This window comes from Scyliorhinus torazame, chromosome 8 (assembly GCF_047496885.1).
Source record: "Scyliorhinus torazame isolate Kashiwa2021f chromosome 8, sScyTor2.1, whole genome shotgun sequence".
NCBI classification, from domain to species: domain Eukaryota; kingdom Metazoa; phylum Chordata; class Chondrichthyes; order Carcharhiniformes; family Scyliorhinidae; genus Scyliorhinus; species Scyliorhinus torazame.
Genome location: NC_092714.1, coordinates 225,526,096 through 225,550,100, shown reverse-complemented (window position 1 = coordinate 225,550,100; position 24,005 = coordinate 225,526,096). Strand labels below are relative to the sequence as shown.

The window sequence follows — 24,005 nt, the reverse complement described above, 5'->3', positions numbered from 1 at the left end:
TCGCAAGTCTGGGAGCGCTGACCGAGAAGTATGGGTTGCCCCAAGGGAATGCATTCAGGTACATGCAATTGAGGGCTTTTGCGAGGCAACAGGTGAGGGAATTCCCGCAGCTCCCGACACAAGAGGTGCAGGACAGAGTGATCTCAAAGAAATGGGTGGGGGATGGTAAGGTGTCAGATATATATAGGGAAATGAGGGATGAAGGAGAGACTATGGTGGATGAACTAAAAGGGAAATGGGAAGAAGAGCTAGGGGAGGAGATCGAGGAGGGGCTGTGGGCAGATGCCCTAAGCAGGGTAAACTCGTCGTCCTCGTGTGCCAGGCTAAGCCTGATTCAGTTTAAGGTATTACACAGGGCACATATGACTGGAACACGGCTCAGTAAATTTTTTGGGGTGGAGGATAGGTGTGCGAGGTGCTCGAGAAGCCCAGCGAATCATACCCATATGTTTTGGTCATGCCCGGCACTACAGGGGTTTTGGGTGGGGGTGACAAAGGCGCTTTCAAAAGTAGTAGGAGTCCGGGTCGAACCAAGCTGGGGGTTGGCTATATTTGGGGTTGCACAAGAGCCGGGAGTGCAGGAGGCGAGAGAGGCCGATGTTTTGGCCTTTGCGTCCCTAGTAGCCCGGCGCAGGATATTGTTAATGTGGAAAGAAGCCAAGCCCCCGGGGGTGGAGACCTGGATAAATGACATGGCGGGGTTCATAAAGCTAGAGCGGATTAAGTTCGTCCTAAGGGGGTCGGCTCAAGGGTTCACCAGGCGGTGGCAACCGTTTGTCGAATATCTTGCGGATAGATAGATGGGGGAAAAAATAAGGCAGCAGCATCAGCCCAGGATTTGGGGGGGGGGGGGGGGGGGAGGGATGGGGGGGGGGCGGGCGGGGGGGGGGGGGGGGTGTAGCTTGTGACAAGGCAGTTGCCAATTAGGGCTAGTTTTCATTTTTGTTATTTAATATTTATTTATTTTTTGTTTTTTGTTTATATAAAATAGGTCATTGTTATCTGTATTGTTATAATGTTGTGTAAAGGATGCACAATGTACTGTGTTGGTTGACCAAAAATTTTCAATAAAATATTTATTAAAAAAAAAACTAGAACCACTAACTATCCTGACTCAAACAATCAAAAGAATTTACAACATTATAAACTGTACCAATAGCAGCAACACAGGTCTCTCTCTGGCTTGGCAGTCAAGCACAGAGTTTTACATTTCTTTTTATTGGAACAAACAAAACACACACAAAAAAACGGATGCACTTTAATTCACTTAAAGGGGTTGGGGGGGGGGGGGGTAGCGTCCGCGCGCAACTGGAGGGCTCTCGCTAAGATCCAACTGTAAAGCATGATGATTGTCTTCATCTTTCCTTCTTTCTGTCTTCTTCTTTTCTTCTTCTGAGGTTCCGAAATTCTATGGACACAAGCACAATTTTTGTTATTATCTTGCTTAAGATCTCGTATGTCTGTCTGTCTGTCCTTTGTTGCCAATTGCCCATTATAATTGGTCAGCATCTGTGACTCCCTCATTTTTTTTTTAAACCAAATATTTTGGACAAGACATCCGAGAAAAAAACTGACAGTGCTAGCCGTCTCACAGCCTGTGTGATCTACCATCCCAGTGTTCGAGGATGTAAATAGCATTTGGAAGCAACCTAAGGGTTGCCATAAAGAAACAAAAGAGTTTTGAACTTAAAGAGCCAAAATGGGGTGCGTATGGGCCGCAGCGGGTAAGAATGGGTGGAATCCCCGGGTAGAACATAGAACATAGAACAATACAGCGCAGTACAGGCCCTTCGGCCCACGATGTTGCACCGAAACAAAAGCCATCTAACCTACACTATACCATTATCATCCATATGTTTATCCAATAAACTTTTAAATGCCCTTAATGTTGGCGAGTTCACTACTGTAGCAGGTAGGGCATTCCACGGCCTCACTACTCTTTGCGTAAAGAACCTACCCCTGACCTCTGTCCTATATCTATTACCCCTCAGTTTAAGGCTATGTCCCCTCGTGCTAGCCATTTCCATCCGCGGGAGAAGGCTCTCACTGTCCACCCTATCTAACCCTCTGATCATTTTGTATGCCTCTATTAAGTCTCCTCTTAACCTTCTTCTCTCTAACGAAAACAACCTCAAGTCCATCAGCCTTTCCTCATAAGATTTTCCTTCCATACCAGGCAACATCCTGGTAAATCTCCTCTGCACCCGTTCCAAAGCCTCCACGTCCTTCCTATAATGCGGTGACCAGAACTGTACGCAATACTCCAAATGCGGCCGTACCAGAGTTCTGTACAGCTGCAACATGACCTCCTGACTCCGGAACTCAATCCCTCTACCAATAAAGGCCAACACTCCATAGGCCTTCTTCACCACCCTATCAACCTGGGTGGCAACTTTCAGGGATCTATGTACATGGACACCTAGATCCCTCTGCTCATCCACACTTTCAAGAACTTTTCCATTAGCCACATATTCCACATTCCGGTTTTTCCTTCCAAAGTGAATCACCTCACACTTCTCTACATTAAACTCCATTTGCCACCTCTCAGCCCAGCACTGCAGCTTATCTATATCCCTCTGTAACCTGCTACTTCCTTCCACACTATCGACAACACCACCGACTTTAGTATCGTCTGCAAATTTACTCACCCACCCTTCTGCGCCTTCCTCTAGGTCATTGATAAAAATGACAAACAGCAACGGCCCCAGAACAGATCCTTGTGGTACTCCACTTGTGACAGAACTCCATTCTGAACATTTCCCATCAACCACCACCCTCTGTCTTCTTTCAGCTAGCCAATTTCTGATCCACATCTCTAAATCACCCTCAATCCCCAGCCTCCGTATTTTCTGCAATAGCCTACCGTGGGGAACCTTATCAAACGCTTCGCTGAAATCCATATACACCACATCAACTGCTCTACCCTCGTCTACCTGTTCAGTCACCTTCTCAAAGAACTCGATAAGGTTTGTGAGGCATGACCTACCCTTCACAAAGCCATGCTGACTATCCCTGATCATATTATTCCTATCTAGATGATTAAAAATCTTGTCTCTTATAATCCCCTCCAAGACTTTACCCACTACAGACGTGAGGCTCACCGGTCTATAGTTGCCGGGGTTGTCTCTGCTCCCCTTTTTGAACAAAGGGACCACATTTGCTATCCTCCAGTCCTCTGGCACTATTCCTGTATCCAATGATGACATAAAAATCAAAGCCAATGGTCCAGCAATCTCTTCCCTGGCCTCCCAGAGAATCCTAGGATAAATCCCATCAGGTCCCAGGGACTTATCTATTTTCAGCCTGTCCAGAATTGCCAACACCTCTTCCCTACTTACCTCAATGCCATCTAATCTATTTACCTGGAGCTCAGCATTCTCCTCCACAACATTATCTTTTTCCTGAGTGAATACTGACGAAAAATATTCATTTAGTATCTCGCCTATCTCTTCAGACTCTACACACAACTTCCCATCCCTGTCCTTGACTGGTCCTACTCTGTCCCTGGTCATTCGCTTATTCCTGACATACCTATAGAAAGCTTTTGGGTTTTCCTTGATCCTTCCTGCCAAATACTTCTCATGTCCCCTCCTTGCTCGTCTTAGCTCTCTCTTTAGATCCTTCCTCGCTACCTTGTAACTATCCATCGCCCCAACTGAAACTTCACACCTCATCTTCACATAGGCCTCCTTCTTCCTCTTAACAAGAGATTCCACTTCTTTGGTAAACCACGGTTCCCTCGCTCGGCACCTTCCTCCCTGCCTGACCGGTACATACTTATCAAGAACACGCAGTAGCTGATCCTTGAACAAGTTCCACTTATCCAGTGTGTCCAAAACTTGCAGCCTACTTCTCCACCTTATCCCCCCCATGTCACGTCTAATGGCATCATAATTTCCCTTCCCCCAGCTATAACTCTTGCCCTGCGGTGTATACTTATCCCTTTCCATCCTTAACGTAAACGTCACCGAATTGTGGTCACTGTCCCCAAAGTGCTCACCTACCTCCAAATCCAACACCTGGCCTGGTTCATTACCCAAAACCAAATCCAATGTGGCCTCGCCTCTTGTTGGCCTGTCAACAAACTGTGTCAGGAAACCCTCCTGCACACACTGAACAAAAAACGACCCATCTAATGTACTCGAACTATATCTTTTCCAGTCAATATTTGGAAAGTTAAAGTCTCCCATAATAACTACCCTATTACTTTCGCTCTTATCCAGGATCATCCTCGCCATCCTTTCCTCTACATCCCTAGAACTATTTGGAGCCCTATAGAAAACTCCCAACAGGGTGACCTCTCCTTTCCTGTTTCTAACCTTAGCCCATACTACCTCGGAAGATGAGTCCCCATCTAGCATCCTCTCCGCCACCGTAATACTGCTCTTGACTAGCAGCGCCACACCTCCCCCTCTTTTGCCTCCTTCTCTGAGCTTACTAAAACACCTAAACCCCGGAACCTGCAACATCCATTCCTGTCCCTGCTCTATCCACGTCTCCGAAATGGCCACATCGAAGTCCCAGGTACCAACCCATGCTGCCAGTTCCCCTACCTTATTTCGTATACTCCTGGCATTGAAGTAGACACACTTCAAACCACCTACCTGAACACTGGCCCCCTCCTGCGACGTCAAATCTGAGCTCCTGACCTCTATACTCTCATTCTCCCTTACCCTAAAACTACAATCCAGGTTCCCATGCCCCTGCTGCATTAGTTTAAACCCCCCCAAAGAGCACTAGGACGATGATCAGTGCGTATGTGCTCTACCCGAGCGTAGCTGACCAGAGCGGGGTCCTCAGGCAAGGCGGGGACCAGTGCCGTTTCTCCACTGCCTGAGCGACCGGCAAGAACGGAACAAATATGTGGTCGTCGTGGGGGCTGCCTCTCGTGATTACCTTCAAATTAGGAGAGTAGTTATGATTGATTGTCCGTGGACAAACTTGTTCCATTAACTGCCAGTGGGCGTTAAAAGTGTGGTGGCGTGGGGCCATCAAAACTTTAAATTAACAAACAACATTTAACATTCACAATAACGAACAAACATACATTACAAACATGGTGCAGGTTCCATCAGAAAGGACACCGTAACTCTCCATCGGTTCCTTTTTACCATCATCTGGATACCTCTTGCTCAGTAGTGAACAGAGTCACAAAGGGATGCGTTTGGTGGGAGTCAGACTCTATGTCATCATCTTCTCCCGGCTGCCATACTCTTGACTGGAGTAGTCATGCTAAAGCTGCTTGGGGCAAATTGAGGTCCACCTCATCATTCCGGATGAGCCTGAACAAATTGTCTCGGTGCCAGAATCTTGATTCGAGGTTGGAGCTGCAAGGGTTTAATCCGTAATCGTCGGGTGGTGGGTCTGTGTCAGGGGCTTTAATGTATGTTATCTCGAAGGGGTCGCTGGAATCATGTTCGGTATCGCTGGGAGTGGGGCTTGGTGCAGGGGTGTAATCGTAGCATGGTATGCTGGGGCTGTCGCTATCGCTGCCGCTGCTGGTTGAAGGAAGGGAGAGGCGGAGTCGTGCCTCTGGGGGTGGAGTCGAAGTTGTGCCTGAGGATGGGCTGGACTGGTTGGGGGAGGGTAGGAATACGTCATTCGTGTGCGGGGCGTGCTCATCTGCTGCTGCAATGGTTGACCAATGACATACTTGACCGTGCCATCACTGAGAATGTGGAGTCTCATCCTCTGCTTGTTATTTAATTGTTCATCACCATTCGAAACTGAATGTGGAAGGACTGCTTGGTTGTGGGATTGCTCATCTCGGTATACAGCATGCTGCTTCTGCCATTTAGCATGCATATAGTTTGTGCTGTTGACTCACCAGGTTGGCACATTACTTTTAGGTCTGCCTGTTGCGGCTCCTGGCATGCTCTTCTTATTGAACCAGAGTCATCGTCAGAGTTTTTCCAGAAAAACACCCTTCAGCCCATTGTGTCCACGCCAGCCATCAAGCACCTGTCTATTCTAATCCCATTTTCCACCACTTGGCTTGTAGCCTTGAATGCTATGGCATTTCAAGTGTCATCGAAATACTTCTTAAATATTGTGATTGGTCCGGCCTCTGCCACCCATTCCAGGCAATGAGTGAAAAGGTTTTCCTTCAGACCTCCAACCCCTTACCTCAAATCTATGCCCCCTGGTTATTGACCCCTCTGCTAAGGGAAAAAGTTCCTTTCTGCACACCCAATCTATGCCCCTCAATTTTATACACCACAATCAGGTCTCCCCTCAGCCTTCTCTGCTCCACAGAAAACAACCCCATCCTAACCAGGCTCTCTTGGTAGTTGAAACGTTCCAGCCCAGGCAACATCCTGGTGAATCTCCTCTGCACCCTCTCTCGTGCAATCACTTCCTTCCTATAGTGTGATGATCAGAACTGCACACTACTCTAGCTGTGGCCTACACAGCGTTTTATACAGCTTCATCATAACCTCCCTGCTCTTATATTCTATGCCTCGGCTAATAAAAGCAAGTATCCGATAAGCCTTCTTAACCACCTTATCTACCTGTCTTCAGGAATCAATGGGTATGCACACTAAGGTCCTCTGATCCTCTGTATCTCCTAATGTCCTACCATTCATTGTATATTCCAGTGCCTCGTTAATCCTCCCAACATGCATTACCTCACACTTTTCAGGGTTAAATTCCATTTGCCACTGTTCTGCCTGTCAATATCATCCTGTAATCTAAGGCTTCCTCCTGACTATTTACACCACTAATATGGTCTTCCCGCGCGCCCCCCATGACCCCGGAGCCTGCCCGCGCGGCCTTATCCCGCCATTCAAAAGGAGGTTTAATCCACGCCAGCGGAAGAGGGTTGACAGCGGCGGGACTTCGGCCCATCGCGGGCCAGAGAATCGCCGGGGGTGGGCCCGCCCACCGCCGCGATTCCCGCCCCTGCCAACCGGCGCGGCGCGATTCCCGCCCCCGCCGAATCTCTGGTGGCGGAGAATTCGGGACACGGCGGGGGTGGGATTCACGCCAGCCCCCGGCGTTTCTCTGACCCGGTGGGGGTCGGAGAATCGCGCCCATGATCTCTCTTTGACAAAACCATGCTTCATAACCCTTTATTAATTCTTCCTCCCCAAATGGAGATTAATTCTGTCCCTCAGAATTTTTTCCAAGAGTTGTTGGCAATGGTAGAGTGAGAAATATGCCAGGTTAGAGGTTACCAATTGTGGAAAAGTAAAACTCAAGGAATTTCTCAAACACAGATAGAAGCAGCAATAACTTTATGATCTGTCACATAAATCATCTGTTGTTACATACACTTTAAAAAGCACACTAGTGCAAATAATTCTGCTTTAATCATCAACTGTAGTGAGCAACTTAGAAGATGTAAAACCTCATTGATTTATTAACTGATTATCCAATTCCAATCAGTAGTATTATACAGAATATTTTGACATAGAAAACTTTACATTGTTATTTCATATTATATATTTTATCTGTTCCTCCAAAATATTTATACATCCACAGTGGCAAGGAATGCTCTTAAATTATGCGTCTTCTTTAATGCACTTCACAGTTATATATTTCTCATTCATTAGACCCATTAATAATTAACTTTTACATCGTCTCAATAATGTAATGTCCAAAAACTTAAATATGTAAACATAACATTCTGCACACACAGTCCAAATTGTACACTGAAATGGAGCTACGATTGGATATGGTAATCATAACAATTCAATTTTTTCAGGATTCAGTGAAGATTATTTTTTAATTTGCACCATGGGCATATTGTTTCCATTAACTGAATGTCTGGTGGGATAAGCAAAAGGCGATTTTGTATTTTCAATGGCACCAGCAAATTAAGTGATTAAAATTTATATTGTGAGTACATGACATCAGTTACAAATTTGGGACATTTAATCCTCGCAATTAAACATTTTTAAGCTCCAAAGAACAACAAAAATTTGTCTCAACATAATCGGGGATCAGCTATTTCTTCAACAGAGAATTTCCAATGAAACCTTTGATTAGTCTCCCCGACGACTCATTGAGAAGACATTGTCTGGTGTGGTACTCAGTTATATGGAATAACATGGTTCCATTTTCATCCATAAGTTAGGTGATCTCAGCCTGGAGAAAGGAAATGGCTTATCGCGATTGTTAGCTAGGAAAAGGAAGAGATCCTGGTCAGGATCACTATCCAATAATCCCTGCTCTGGATCACCATCCAGTGATTCCCTCCTGGAAAATCCATGGATGTACACTTCGGCTGAGGATTGGCTCCCATCACACATCATTTAACATTGCACATGAAGACTACTTTGACGGTGTATCAGAGGCATGCTTTAATGCCTTTAGAAGCAGTGAGTGCAACAGCTGCAACACTGAGTAATGACAAGGACACCCAAGGTAACCATGGTAACAACCTGTGTTACTTTGAGGATGCATTCACTTTAATTGCAACTATCATGTGTTAACCATTTTACCCTACCTTTCTTGCATAGAATACTGGACTCACATTAAAACCAAATACAAGAAAATATAGCCAACGTGCTATTTTCAGTTGGGTACGATGGTGGCATAAGCACCACAAGACATGGTCAGGCCATTAAAAAATAAATAATTTACAAATAGGCCAACTAAAAAGTGCTGAATATGTTTTATTTAAGTAGCTTGGTGCACTTGCTGAGGTTACACTTCATCTCTAATTACATTATCAATAGCCTCTGAAAAGAAATGCAAATGAAGAGCCACGGCTCCAGTATCCAACAGCACTGCTGTAGAGTTGAGCAGCAACTCAGACTGCAATGTTCTGCAAACATGGCAAGAACTCGCTAGTCAGAAAGCTCTGTTAACAGTTTTACTGCTTAAGAAAAAGCTGGTGAGACAAATTGGTGCAGAGAGAATTAAAAAGCACCAGTTTACATTAGTGTTTCATCTTTTTATGTGAAAATGGGCTTCACGCTCATAGCAGTCACGCTGCATGGTGAACAATGCAAATTATATGAGGCCTCAGGTAGTCTCACAAGAAAGACGAGATGCATTACCTATACCATTGCAAGACTGCAAAAATCCGCAAGCTATTTTAATGCTTACACCAAAGTTTCTAAGCTTCCGCAGTAAATCAATTACGGGAATAGATATGAAAGGAGGTTTACAGAATTAGGCAGCAAATTAGTTGTCTTAAACTATGAGCAAATAAACTGCTTCAAACAAAGTACTTGGTGCATCTGTGGTCAATCATTAGACGTACCTTGTAAATATAAACTTTAACAAATTAATTAATTTGCTGCTGCCATGTTTAGTCATTCATTTTGTTCATACCTGAATTAACACAAATTATTAAAAGAAACATACATAATTAAGCACATTTCCACTACCCACACCATTAGAACAAAATCAAACCAGAATGCTAGAATCAGAAAAAATGTAGCAAAATTCCAGCTAACCAAAAATTCTACACCTAACTTTGATACCATTGGTAGTATCCATGTACATTACAAGTGGAGGTTAATTTTAGTGCTCAATTGATGCCAGAGTTACAGCTACAACAAAATCATCTATTTGTTCTTGTTTTGTTTTGACAATTGTAAAGCACTATTTTTTGACGAGACTTTTGAAGAGCTACTTTGAAGAATTTGTACTGATGGCCAAGCTGATTGCATCTGTAATGTGATAAGTTGAAATTATCCATTTCATTTCCGTATAATTTAATATATTTGATCAGAATTTGCTTGTTAATGTAAGCCATGACTTAATAAACCTTTTCATTACACCACAATCATTGTGGGTGTTGATGTTATCACTCACCAACACAGAACACACTCCTGTCAACAGAAATACAGAGCCGGAACTAAATATTATCCTCTCCATCAACCACACTGTATGAAGTGTACATACATATAACCTGGAGTGAATTCAAGATAGCTCATTCTGAAATCTGAAAGGTAGTGATGAATTGCCCTGACTCCGATAAATAACATGATTTGAATATTACGTCCCTTCGCTACAATAAGATTTCAGCTTGGTTCCTATCCCAAGGTTCTCAGTGTATCATTATTGCAACATGAAGACTTAAATCTGTCCAAACCACAGCTGTCTCAAAAGCTCAGAAGTAAATGCACTGGTCAGGATAGAACAAGCTGAGACCACCAGGAAATCCACAACTGGATCTTCAGTCTGTATGGAGTGTGCCATCACTCAATCAGTTCTGGGCAGTATCTAGCTTGTTTATAATGCATGCCACAGTCAAATAACCTACTGACATCAACTAAATTGGTTCTTACATGTGTAATGGCCCTTAGCTCAAAGTGCAACCAGTGCTTGTGCAACTGTACTTCATTATGAGTTCACACTTTCAGGTGGGAGAGGATTGGGGGGTCAAAAAAACTTATCCCTTAATTACCTTAATTCAAACAAATCAATATTTTCAAAAACTAATCTGTACAGTGTCCTGTGTATAAATGCTAGATTACTTTCCCCCACTTCAAGTGAATAAATTAAATACATTGTCATTATTGCATAATAGTAAACAGGAAAATTTAATTATCCTTTCAGGATTAATTTTATGTCATGAATCTACCTTTTTCTTTCAGGGCTTTGTCCTAACTCTTTCTACCATCTGATATTGAGAAGAGCAGTGGGCTACCAAGCACCTGACAATGCTGGTTTAACAGAGCAAAGAAAAAGGCTCATTGAGCTCCATATTTCTGTAGGAAATTACTGAAATTTAGCAAACAATATGGATTTTATCATTTTCCTCTTGTTCTCTTTCTCCAGCTTTTCCTAATGTAACTGTACTAGAACCAATTGCTGACCTACTGACACCAATACCTGGTATCCCAATTTGAAATTAAGTCAGATGATATTTATCTTCTAATCATCATTCATATGCAAATGCTTAGAAGCTATTCATTTAATGCCTTACCCAATCCACACATTGATAAGTTGTAGAAAGTGTTGAATGTCTGGGAAGTACATAATTTCATTTTATACCAACTGGCACCAGTCGAGTTTTGCTTTGTCAGTTCGTAAAACACAGGACTCACAAGTTAACAGTGAGCCTAACCTGCCAGATATGTTAAATGCTCAGATTCATACTGGATTTGTAACTTGTAGACTGACACTTGCACTTTGGGACTAGGTAGCACAAGCATCCTCCTGACACCAACATAGAAAAGATCTAAATTCTGCTCTTAAACAGGTACTTTTCAAGAAATAGACTGGAGGTAAATGTGCATGTGAAACGCAAAGAAACCAAACTACCCACCACTGGAGGGAAGATTAGTGTCAACGAGCAACATTCCAACTCAGAACATGAGATATTGATCCACCAGGTATTGATAGGTACTATTTAATATCTAACTGCTGGTTAATATCTTGGTGCAAAGTCAGGCTATGTATTAGGCTGCAGTTGTTCCAAGGGAGTATAGGCTATGCACATCCAACTGTTTTTCATTAGTTTAAATGTACAGTTTCCCTAAAGGGAAACAAGCACAACTTTAATACAGTTTAAAAAATAATTGAGTTTGAAATGTTGCCAAAACCTGCACAGATTTCAGGAATAATCCACATTGCCATGCCGTAGGACTTGGCCTTGAGGGACTACCGGATTCAAAGAGCCTTAGCTAAGAAATGTTAAATGAGGAAATGGTTTCCCCGGTGATTCTCATAGTTAAGAGATTTTGCCAAACGCGTCATCAAGGTCAATTCATCAAATACAATTTTTGTATAATATGTATATTGTTTTGCATTGAAAGATACTTTTCTCTGTTTGAGAAGAGCCACGCTGAAATCCAACTTCATTCTCAAAGGGTATTAATATTATTTTCTTATTGCAAGTTTGTAATTGTGCTTCTCTATGATCTACTATGGTCATAATTTAAGGGGTAAATTGAGTTTGCAAACTCCACTGTAACAATGCAAAAAGTAGATCTCAAAAACATCTCAGATTCATCACATCCACCAAACACAAATTTGAATTGAGCATAGAAGTACTGAATTGAAAACTGCCATTTTTGCCCCACTAAATGAATTATCTGTGTCTTTCAATTACCATCATTCCCTCAAAAAGCAATTCACGTAGTGTGTTTCTGGGCACATCACAACTGCAATTCAAAATTATACATCTATTGGTTTAACGGTTGACTCATAATTTAAAAGCACTGAAACCATAAATGATTCATGACGCTAATGACTTCATTTTACACTGTACAGCGTTCAAACCAGATACTTATCTCAACTATTTACTGCTTAAGACAGTAGTATCCCATAATGTGGACATACATTACAATTCAAACTCTGTGAAATGATTTAACTGGGTATTTTAAAAAACTTAAAATAAAAGAGGAAAACAATGCAGACATTCCTTTAAGACAAACAAAAAATAAAAATGCAAACTATAGAATACAAAGGGATTCAGGATAAGTGCCTCATGAGTACCCTTTGAGACAGGATACACATCATTGACAAATATCTCAATATTTTGGAATTGTCTAATATAATTTTCAAAATAAGCTCCAAAACTAATGTTTTCTTTAACTATAACAGGTAATATTAGGGAAACCATTTACAGGTTGGAAGTAGAAATGCATGCTGACTTTTCATTATGTAGCATCTTCTTGTCGCTGCTCTTCTGGATGGCAGATTTGAAAAACAAAGCCGATTCGTAGAAAGAACTTGCGTAAAACAGCTCTCAGTTCTGGGATGAGGTCAAACTGCACAATTTCACACAAATATGGGTAGTAGGCTGATGCATGGATCTTAAACTTCAAGGAAAACAAAATGAAACATCAGAGATATGGACTGAAAACATATGTATTTTTCTTTAATTTAAAAGTGTGATGAGTTAAATGATCCAGCTTAGGATCAAGCATTCCAGCACCTCACTTTGGCAGGAATTCAGTATCATACCCGAATAAATTACCTGCCTGTAAAATGTACAGATCTACATCACAAACATTTCATAACATCAGACACCCAAGGGCATTTTTGCCAATGTTATTACTCATTTTTGGTTCCCATTGGTTTTATGCTTCAGTGGCTCTCTAATTATTTTTTTTGCAGGTGTTAACATCTGTAGCCTTTTGTGAACTTATTTATTTTTAATAAAATTTCTCCAGCTCTGCACATAGTTTGAAGGACAATTGTAGCAAAGAGACATTACATTTAACTACACAGACTCAAAATCTGATTAGAATCTTAGAGTACAATAAATTTAGTGAACCAGTGTAATGGAAATTTTAAAAATTAAACTGAGTGGCAGCACGGTGGCACAGTGGGTTAGCCCTGCTGTCTCACGGCGCCGAGGTCACAGGTTCGATACCGGCTCTGGGTCACTGTCCATGTGGAGTTTGCACGTTCTCCCCGTGTTTGCGTGGGTTTCGCCCCCACAATTCAAACATGTGCAGGCTAGATGGATTGGCCACGCTAAATTGCCCCTTAATTGGAAAAAATGAATTGGATATGCTAAATTTAAAAAAAATTAAACTGAGGTGGGGAAATGGTGGTTTCTAACTTTTACTTCCCAACTCCAAGTTAAAATGTGTGAACGTTATGAGGATAATAGGTTCAGACTTTGTTCTGGTGTGCCCATGGCACCAATATCACTTTCAAGAATAGAGCTGTTGCTTGACAAGCTGCCAACCATGGGATCTTACCCCAAACTGAATTGCTGAACAGAAGAAGGATGTAAGAATTCCATCGGAAAATGGAGGAAGTAAACAGTGACAAAAGATCAGTTTGAACAGAACTTGATAAAAAAAATCTATTCCTTTGAATAACCTGACAATTCTAGAATCATATAAATGACAGCACAAGAGGCATTTGCCCATTCTGCTTGAGATCTCTCTTCAACATACTTTAATTTCATTTCCTGTTCCCCACCATCTTTTTATATTCTTTCATTATCCAAATCATAAAATTTACAGTGCAGAACGAGGCCATTCGGCCCATCGAGTCTACACCGGCTCTTGGAAAGAGCACCCTACCCAAGGTCCACACCTCCACCTTATCCCCATAACCCAGTAACCCCACCCAACACTAAGGGCAATTTTGGACACTATGGGCAATTTAGCATGGCCAATCCACCTAACCCACACATCTTTGGACTGTGGGAGGAAACCGGAGCACCCGGTTTCACACGCGGGGAGAATGTGCAGACTCCGCACAGACAGTGACCCAAGCCGGGAATCAAACCTGGGACCCTGGAGCTGTGAAGCAATTGTGCTAACCACAATGCTACCGTGCTGCCCTTCGAAATCATATAAGTCTTTCATCAGAAGCCAATTATGGTGCAATACAAACAGTAGCACAGCTAAGGCCTAATCATGTTGGTTCTTAATAATTACAAATGGTCTAGGCGTTAACCTCCTCTACCACCGGCCCAACCCTCATTTAGAATGAGGCATCCTTTGTGGCTGTTCCTCATTTCCCAAAGGTATTTATATTTTTACACTTACAGGGGTAAGCCTCCATATTATCTCACATGCGACTTAATGATCTGAACTCTTTAAGCAGATGAATGTATTTTAAAAATGAGTTTCATCCATACCTTTTCATCACTAGTTTTGAGAGTCTTTGTGAGGAAAAGCAGCAACAAGTTTGTCCAAGCTTCACGGTGACTTTCCGAGGTAAGTGTTATGAAGTAGGCAAGGGCTTCACTGCAAACACTAATGGGAAACAAATTTTTCAATTAACTGACAATTGTAAAACTGACAAAAAGGAACATGACCTACCTTGGAGAAAATCTTTCTTAATTTGTGTAATTCTCCATCATTTGCAGATTTCTTTTTTTTTTAATTTAGAGTACCCAATTCATTTCTTTCCAATTAAGGGGCAATTTAGCATGTCCAATCCACCTACCCTGCACATCTTTGGGTTGTGGGGGCGAAACCGACGCAAACACGGGCAGAAGGTGCAAACTCCACACGGACAGTGACCCAGAGCCGGGATCGAACCTGGGACCTCAGCGCCGTGAGGCAGTTGTGCTATCACTGCGCTGCCCTTCATTTTCAGATTTAAGTGCTCACCTTTATCTAATCTGGTGGTATAAATAAACTGATAAACATGACCGATCTTACGAAGATATTTTGCACTCTTCAAATAGTGCTATCCACTGCACACCACAAGCATGGTTTCTTTTCATAATCATACAGTATTAGCATTATAATGTACCATATAAATAAATTAGCAGCAAATTCTCATTAAGCAGTTTATTAAAAAAATCGTACCCAATTCATTTTTTCCAATTGAGGGGAAATTTAGCTTGGCCAATTCACCTACCTTGCACATCTTTTTGGGTTGTGGGGGTGAGGCCCACGCAGACATGGGGAGAATGTGCAAACTCCACACAGACAGTGACCCGGGGTCGGGATCGAACCCGGGTCCTCGGCGCCGTGAGGAAGCAGTGCTAATCACTGCACCACCATGCTGCCCCCTGTTATACAGTATATGATATATAAAAAAGGCAAGTGCTCTCAAAATTCCAAAAAGGTACTGTGCCAGCATTGCTAAATTTATGTTACCTGCATGCTAATGTGCAGATTAGGTAGGATTACAAGGATAGGGCAGTGGGTGAGCCCAGGTAGGGTGCGTTTTCAGAGGGTCAGTGCAGACTCGATAGGCCAAATGGCCTCCTTATCCACTGTAGGATTTCGATGGGCTCGATTCCACTAAATGGGAACAAAGTACCATAGCGAGTGCACTTAGCCACGTGTTCCCCGGCGCTCGCAGCACCAAGAAACACATGGCTATACAACGCGACAGGTTCCTGTTCGGACCAGTGTTGATTCGCCTGAGGTCTCCGAGGTGAAGGGGATGAATCCCAAAGCTTCAGGTACCTCGCGAATCTGCACATTAGATTGAGACTAGCTGTCTCGCTCTAATATGCAGATTTGCCAAAAAATGATCCTGCCCACAATGGGCGGGATTAATATCGCAACGTCTTGCGAGATCATGTTGGATCTCACAAACCGTTGCAAGCCGGGTAGATCCCGGGATCGGCCACGCTGTGCCGCAGCGAGCTGCTTTTCAAGCGCAGTGTGGTCATTGGGATCGCACCCAATGTCTATGTTGAACATGAATCAAAAACGGTAGTCCGCAGATACAGCGGATAAGAATGTTGGCTTTTATTGCAAGGGGAATAGAACATAAAAGTAGGGAAGTCCTCCTGCAGCTGTACAGGGCCTTGGTGACAAAATATCTGGAAAAAAGTAGGGAATATACACAGTGCAATTTTCTTTTCAATGTGTCACACCAAGAAGTAGCTCAGTGTAGAAACAGACTATTTTCTAATACACCTGATTGGTAAAAGATAGCTATTTAGCGTAAATATTAAGCCCCAGTCTTTAAATACCCATTTTACATTCACTCATAACCTCAGGCCATCTCAAAACATACAGACACAAACCAGCATAATTCCATTATAGATTAAAACAGCACTTTTACTGAGCTAACAACTACATTTGCAAGACAATTTGACACTATACTTGAGCTGTACAATTTATCAGATCAAGGACATAGCAACGCCATAGTAATATGAAGGCGCCATTGTTCACAATACAGATAACAGCTAAGTCAGCAGAAGACCAGTTTAAGCTGGTCGCGATAACAGCACAGAATCGCATTCCATAACATGCACAAGTATTCAAACATGAAACATTTACAACTAATGTTGCACATTGAAAATTGACAGCTGACCGTCAAATCAAACTCATTTGATTCTAACCCAAACCAATTAGGATGACTTAGAGGTGTAGATAGATGGCTAAAGACTGATATGATTTTGTATAACCGTGAGGTTCCGTACGGCCATCTTTATTCCGGAATCATCCTATACTTTGATCTAAACTATTCGCTGTCTCTATTTTTCATACTTTCACTTTTCCACTCTAACTCTTGAGGTAAATGCAAGCTGTTTTGCCGTAAGCAAGAAACCATTTCTGTATTATTTTAAAAGCTAAATTGTGTACAAGTTTCTTCTCTTTATGTCTTTTTTGCTAGCCAGACTTACTAGAGAATAAGATTTAAGTGACTCTCAATTGTAATCAAATAGAGGCAATAAACAATTCTTATTTGCACCCGAGAAATTTTAACTCAAATTTCTACTGAGTTTTAGTGTTCAAGTGCCACTAGATCCGCATGGTAGATCTCTACACTCAGAGATGAAAAAATAAACATAAAATACATGAATGGCATTGAAAATGAGGATACACAAAAGATATTATTCTGAATAATCACTTCCAGAATTCACAAGGGGAAACATGAGGAATAAACCCTCCCCAGAGTAATTGAACTCAGTTTTACAATCTGTACCTGAAAAGCTGGTATCAATATACACTCACTGAGAAATTATCCAATTGTCATTAGAAACCCACTTGGCTTGTTAATGTTCTGAGGAAAGAATGCTGTTGGCCTTATTCTGTCTGGCTTATATGTGATTCCAGTCCAATTCCAATGTAATTGACTTTTAACCACCCTTTGAAGGGGCCTCGAAAGCCACTCTAATATATGACAATTTGAAAAGGCAGCCCATCACAGCTTCTCAGGACAACTCAGATGAGCAATAAATGCAGGTGATGCTCGCATCGCATGAATTGTAAAAAAAAAACAAAGGAAAGTTAATGACTTGGAAAGCAACAATTTCAGTTTAATTCAGGGTCCTTTTTGTGGATCTTTATCAAATACCCTGTTGGAAGTCCAGACAGATTATACTCGAGGGCTTTCCAGAGCTCTTCTGGGATATTAACTCCTCAAAAGAATTTACATAGCACCTTTAGCACAATGAACATCCCAAAACGCTTCACTTGAGGATTACAAAATAAAGTATGAAAACAAGCCATGTAAGGCGATATTAGGTCAGATGAGCAAAAAGTTCATGAAGAAGGTGGATATAGGAAGTGTCTGAAAGGAAGAAAGTGAGGCAGAGGCAGAGAGGTGAGGGAAGTATTCCAAAGCTTGGTGCCTAGGCAACTGATGGCACATTATTAAATGGTGGAGCAATTAAAATTGGGGGGGCACAACAAGTGGCCAGAATTACAGGAGCCCTGATTCCCTTGAAGTCCGTGTAGCTGGAGGAGATTACGGAGATAAGTAGAGGTGAGGCTTGGGGTTGGGGGGTTGGTGTTTTGGAAACGGGGATGAAAATTTTAAAATCAAGACATTGCTTGACTCGGAGTCAACGTAGGTCAGTAAGCACAGCAGTGAGAAGGGAACGGGATTGTTGCAAGTTAAGAAACAGGCAGAAGTTTGGATGACCAAAAGTTTATGGAGGGTAAAATATGGGAGATCAGTCTGCAATATCAAGTCTAGGAGGTAACCAAGGCCTCAATAGATATAGGCAACGACAGACCCATCAATCTGATTCTCATTGTGTCATCAAGAGTAAACTTCAAAACCTCCACAATAATAACAGTAAACAAGAACCAACAGAATTTCAGAATCTCACTGACTAGTCTCTAAATTCTCTAAGGAATTGACATTGAAAGTGGACTCTGTAAAGCATGAAGTACAAAATAGTATTTGACAAAGATTCACAAGAAAAGCCATTAGTTAAACTCAAATCTGTAGGAATGCGTAAGCTTTGGGAATGAACAAAAAAAAAAACTAGCGAAAAGTATTAGATGGAGGATTTATAGCAGTTACGAGGGTTACTCAGGGATGCCTTAACACTCTTTTGTTTGGCCCACTATCTGGGCTCAAAAAATATAATGCAAAATGGCCAAATTTACTGATGGCACCAAATTAGAAGGGTCAGTCTAAGTGGGAGAAAGAGCTCAGAAAATAGTCAATGACAAAATAATTATGTTGGGAAATCAAAGTAAATAAAAAATAAGCAGTACATCAAAATAGCAAAGCTTGAAAATTAAGACGACCTAGAAGTCAATGTCGACTCAGTCATTCACTTGTCTAACAAATACAGAGTAAGAACCGAAAGAAGTTGACAGAATGTTCAATTAAATAGCCAAATTGTAGAACACAAGTACAAAGAGGTTGTGAGCAAAGTCCTCAAGTCAGAGCAAATCCTGGTAACATTTCTGGTTACGTGCTGGAGGCAGTGGAGACCTGCCCGAAGACTGATCCTCAATGTTGGAGATTTGAGTTGACAAAACATAAGATAAACATGGACTTGAGCTTTAAAAGGAACCTTCGATATACATGATTTGGTAAAAGTAAATGCAGAAAGTTGCTTTAAAGTAAATTGCAAGAGCAGGACAAGGGGGTCACAGGTTCTAACTTAAAAAAGGTCTTAGGACATGTTTCAAGACATTATTCAACACCAAGACTAATCAAAATATGGAATGGATTCCCAGATGCAGCAGAAGTGCAAACCCTGGAAGCACCTAACGGCCGATTGGATACCTCAATGGAATACTGGAGGCTGCTTATAGCTGAATGAGAATGAGGTGAATGCCCACCCTTTATATCTGTAATTAACTTGTGATCCAAGGGTAATGGCAGCAATTGATCTTCTGAATTAAACAACATTTCTTCCTCTTCATGAAGCATGCATCTATCAAACAATCTTCAAAGTTAAGTGTAGCCAATTTTTAACATTTGAGTGCTGTGACCAGCAAGAAAGGATTCAATAAATATGTCATAAACATAAAAAATTCAGAAAATAACAAAATAAAGCACTTTGCATTGTCTGCGAACAAAATAGCCTTTCTAATACTACTAAATATACAAAACTGGAAAAGCTTTAGCAGCCCAACACACTGAATGTTTAACACACAATTGCAGGTCATGTATGAAATAACAGAGAATTTGCAGCAGAGGGCCTTGCTTCTTGTTCAGTTTTTTTAAAGTATAAATTTAGAGTACCCAATTAATTGTTTCCAATTAAGGGGCAATTTAGCATGGCCAATCCACCATGCACATCTTTGGGTTGTGGAGGCGAAACCCTTCTTGCTCAGTTTTCATGATGGATACAGTAAAGTGTTACAAAAAAACCCACAAAATAAATTCTCATACTTCAGTAGTCTTTTCTGGATGTTGTTCCACGAATCCTGGCGATTTTCATCTGTATACATGCGGAAGAGTATACGAAGACAACAAGCAAGACTGCTAGTTTCTTGCTTTAAGAGATTAGGCTTGGATTTCCCCTTAAACCCTGGAGTAACAAGAAATTTACTTTAAAGTAAGTACCGAATACAATATGCTAACTCACCATCTGTATGCTGTCATTACCGAATATGCACTTTCTGCCGTTTAGGGAATCAATTTCCACTAAAATACCAGGTTTTACTAAATTGGCCTGTCTTGAGTTGGTTTAATGATTGTTATGAAAGAACATCAAAATGGGAAATAAAAACAATATCTGTGGATGCTGGAAATGGGAAATAAAAACAGAAAATGCTGGATAATCTCAGCAGGTCTGGTCACATCTGTGGAGAGAGAAACTGAGTTAATGTATTGAATACATAAGACTCTCTCAGAGGTGAAGTAGAATAGAAACGTGATTGATTACATAGTTGGAGAGGCGGGGTTGGAGAAGGTGGAGCAGAATTGAAGGTCAGGGATAGGTGGGAGCTAAGGAGAGATTGACAAATATGCCACAAGACAAAGAGTGTGTTAATAGTAGTATTAAAGACGGTGCTGACAGCATAATGATAATATAGCACAATGTTGTTAAAAGGACAACAAAGGGCAGTGCTCAGTGAAAGCAAAACTAAAGAACAAGTGACAGATGGCCCTGTGGGGGAGCGGAGAGGTTTTGCGTTGGGATAAAGAAAAAAGGGATCAAAATGGAGGGGAAGCTCACGGTCTAAAGTTGTTAAACTCAATATTGAGTCCAGAAGGCTGTAACATGCCTAATTATGAGGTGTTATTCCTCCAATTTGTGTTGGGCTTCACTGGAACATTACAGTCGGCTAAGGACGGATATTTCAAAATGGAAAAAAAGGTGCATTCCATGGAATTGGGGGTTGGAGTGGAGAGTTCAATAGCAACAAAGCCTGCCTGCAAACAAAGTGAGAAATTCAATGGCAAGTTAACGTGACACTGTTGGGTACTTTGAGAACAAATTGGAGAAAGGCAGTTCGATAAGAAGCATCCAGTAGGCCATTAAGCATCCCTCTGAATAGACAAACTTTACAGGGGAGGGAAAGTGACCTTTAAAGCAACAGTTTTTTAAAAATGTATTCAGTTCTTACATTTTCAACAAAGTAGCAGTAATAGTGTGACAAAAAATGCCTTCACACTGCAGCTGTAGATACAATTTGTTGGAAGAAATGAAAATGAATACATGTTGAATATAAATCTGTAACTTCTCCTCTCACTATGATGCCTGCTCCAAACAATCACAATGACTGCAACAAATCACCTCAACAAACAACAAAGAACAAAGAAATGTACAGCACAGGAACAGGCCCTTCGGCCCTCCAAGCCCGTGCCGACCATACTGCCCGACTAAACTACAATCTTCTACACTTCCTGGGTCCGTATCCTTCTATTCCCATCCTATTCATATATTTGTCAAGATGCCCCTTAAATGTCCCTATCGTCCCTGCTTCCACTACCTCCTCCGGTAGTGAGTTCCAGGCACCCACTACCCTCTGCGTAAAAAACTTGCCTCGTACATCTACTCTAAACTTTGCCCCTCTCACCTTAAACCTATGCCCCCTAGTAATTGACCCCTCTACCCTGGGGAAAAGCCTCTGACTATCCACTCTGTCTATGCCCCTCATAATTTTGTATACCTCTATCAGGTCGCCCCTCAACCTCCTTCGTTCCAGTGAGAACAAACCGAGTTTATTCAACCGCTCCTCATAGCTTATGCCCTCCATACCAGGCAACATTCTGGTAAATCTCTTCTGCACCCTCTCTAAAGCCTCCACATCCTTCTGGTAGTGTGGCGACCAGAATTGAACACTATACTCCAAGTGTGGCCTAACTAAGGTTCTATACAGCTGCAACATGACTTGCCAATTCTTATACTCAATGCCCCGGCCAATGAAGGCAAGCATGCCGTATGCCTTCTTGACTACCTTCTCCACCTGTGTTGCCCCTTTCAATGACCTGTGGACCTGTACTCCTAGATCTCTTTGACTTTCAATACTCTTGAGGGTTCTACCATTCACTGTATATTCCCTACCTGCATTAGCCCTTCCAAAATGCATTACCTCACATTTGTCCGAATTAAACTCCATCTGCCATCTCTCCGCCCAAGTCTCCAGACAATCTAAATCCTGCTGTATCCTCAGACAGTCCTCATCGCTATCCGCAATTCCACCAACCTTTGTGTCGTCTGCAAACTTACTAATCAGACCAGTTACATTTTCCTCCAAATCATTTATATATATTACAAAGAGCAAAGGTCCCAGCACTGATCCCTGTGGAACACCACTGGTCACAGCCCTCCAATGAGAAAAGCATCCCTCCATTGCTACCCTCTGCCTTCTATGGCCTAGCCAGTTCTGTATCCACCTTGCCAGTTCACCCCTGATCCCGTGTGACTTTATACTAGTCTACCATGAGGGACCTTGTCAAAGGCCTTACTGAAGTCCATATAGACAACATCTACTGCCCTACCTGCATCAATCATCTTAGTGACCTCCTCGAAAAACTCTATCAAGTTAGTGAGACACGACCTTCCCTTCACAAAACCGTGCTGCCTCTCACTAATACGTCCATTTGCTTCCAAATGGGAGTAGATCCTGTCTCGAAGAATTCTCTCCAGTAATTTCCCTACCACTGAAGTAAGGCTCACCGGCCTGTAGTTCCCAGGATTATCCTTGCTACCCTTCTTAAACAGAGGAACAACATTGGCTATTCTCCAGTCCTCCGGGACATCCCCTGAAGACAGCGAGGATCCAAAGATTTCTGTCAAGGCCTCAGCAATTTCCTCTCCAGCCTCCTTCAGTATTCTGGGGTAGATCCCATCCGGCCCTGGGGACTTATCTACCTTAATATTTTTTAAGACACCCAACACCTCGTCTTTTTGGATCACAATGTGACCCAGGCTATCTACACCCCCTTCTCCAGACTCAACATCTACCAATTCCTTCTCTTTGGTGAATACTGATGCAAAGTATTCATTTAGTACCTCGCCCATTTCCTCTTTCAAAGTCCTCCATATTTTGCTTTAACAAAGGGTCACCTGGACTCGAAACGTTAGCTCTTTTCTCTCCCTACAGATGCTACCAGACTCGCTGAGATTTTCCAGCATTTTCTCTTTTAGTTTCAGATTCCAGCATCCGCAGTAATTTGCTTTTATTCTCCATATTATTAATCACCTAGTGTCCCCTGCTCATTGAGTTCCAAATGACATCTATTTCTCTTCTAAGAAGCGAAATAGATCAGAGCTAATTAACTTTATTCAATCTGATTGGAACTAAAAACACAATTAATGGAGCTAAATCCTTTTACTGATGACTTTACAGCTTGCAGAAAGGACTAGGTTTGGGTGTGGGGTGTTTCTGTACAGTCCCATTGTTTTTTCATACAATTCGGCACATTTAGCAAAGTTCTGACTGAATTACATCCATGTTATTCGCAAATGTGAGGGAAATGAAGAGTTACGGTTTAAATGTAAAACATTAGGGAAATTTAGATTCATGCAGTTTATTCAAACCTATGACAAGTTTACTCTTAATTAACATGTAAAGTATTTACCTGCTCTCCACAGTGTTGTCCTCTGTTCATTATTTGAGTTGAAAGCCTTTGCAAATGAATGGGACTCCAACAGACAATCCAGGAGTTTGAAAAGCTGCTGTGAAGTCATGTATCGATACATCCCTTGGTCTTCAGTATCTATATGGACCTCAGCATCAATTGAATCCCTCTGCACATAAAACAATTTATTATAGATTTGTGACACTTCTGTACTTCTTCCAATATCAAGTGTAAAAGTAAATGCCCCTTGTTCCTATCTTCCTAACCTTACCAAGAGAAACAGCAAGCAAATGATCTATTCTTAAATCTCTAGCACTGTAGTGGGTAATATGTCTCCTGATTTACAGTTTAAATATTTTTTAAAATTAATTTACGAGATGTGGGCATCACTGGTTAGGTCAGCATTTATTGCCCATCCCGAGTTGCTCTTC

The 24,005-nt window shown here is 41.8% G+C and overlaps 1 protein-coding gene across 1 annotated transcript in view; it reads right to left on the bottom strand.

Annotated features, from left to right (window-relative positions):
- Positions 1-7,221: 7,221 nt before the first annotated feature.
- The window catches only part of LOC140428409 (brefeldin A-inhibited guanine nucleotide-exchange protein 2-like), a 162,341-nt gene continuing 145,557 nt past the window's right edge, over positions 7,222-24,005 (bottom strand). Inside the window, exons 36-39 of the mRNA XM_072514827.1 lie at positions 23,575-23,743; positions 19,933-20,071; positions 14,513-14,630; positions 7,222-12,728 (exon numbers count right to left, since the gene is read on the bottom strand). Of these exons, the coding sequence (XP_072370928.1) occupies positions 12,567-12,728; positions 14,513-14,630; positions 19,933-20,071; positions 23,575-23,743 (588 nt within the window). The 3' untranslated portion in view covers positions 7,222-12,566. The remainder of the gene's footprint in view (positions 12,729-14,512; positions 14,631-19,932; positions 20,072-23,574; positions 23,744-24,005) is intronic.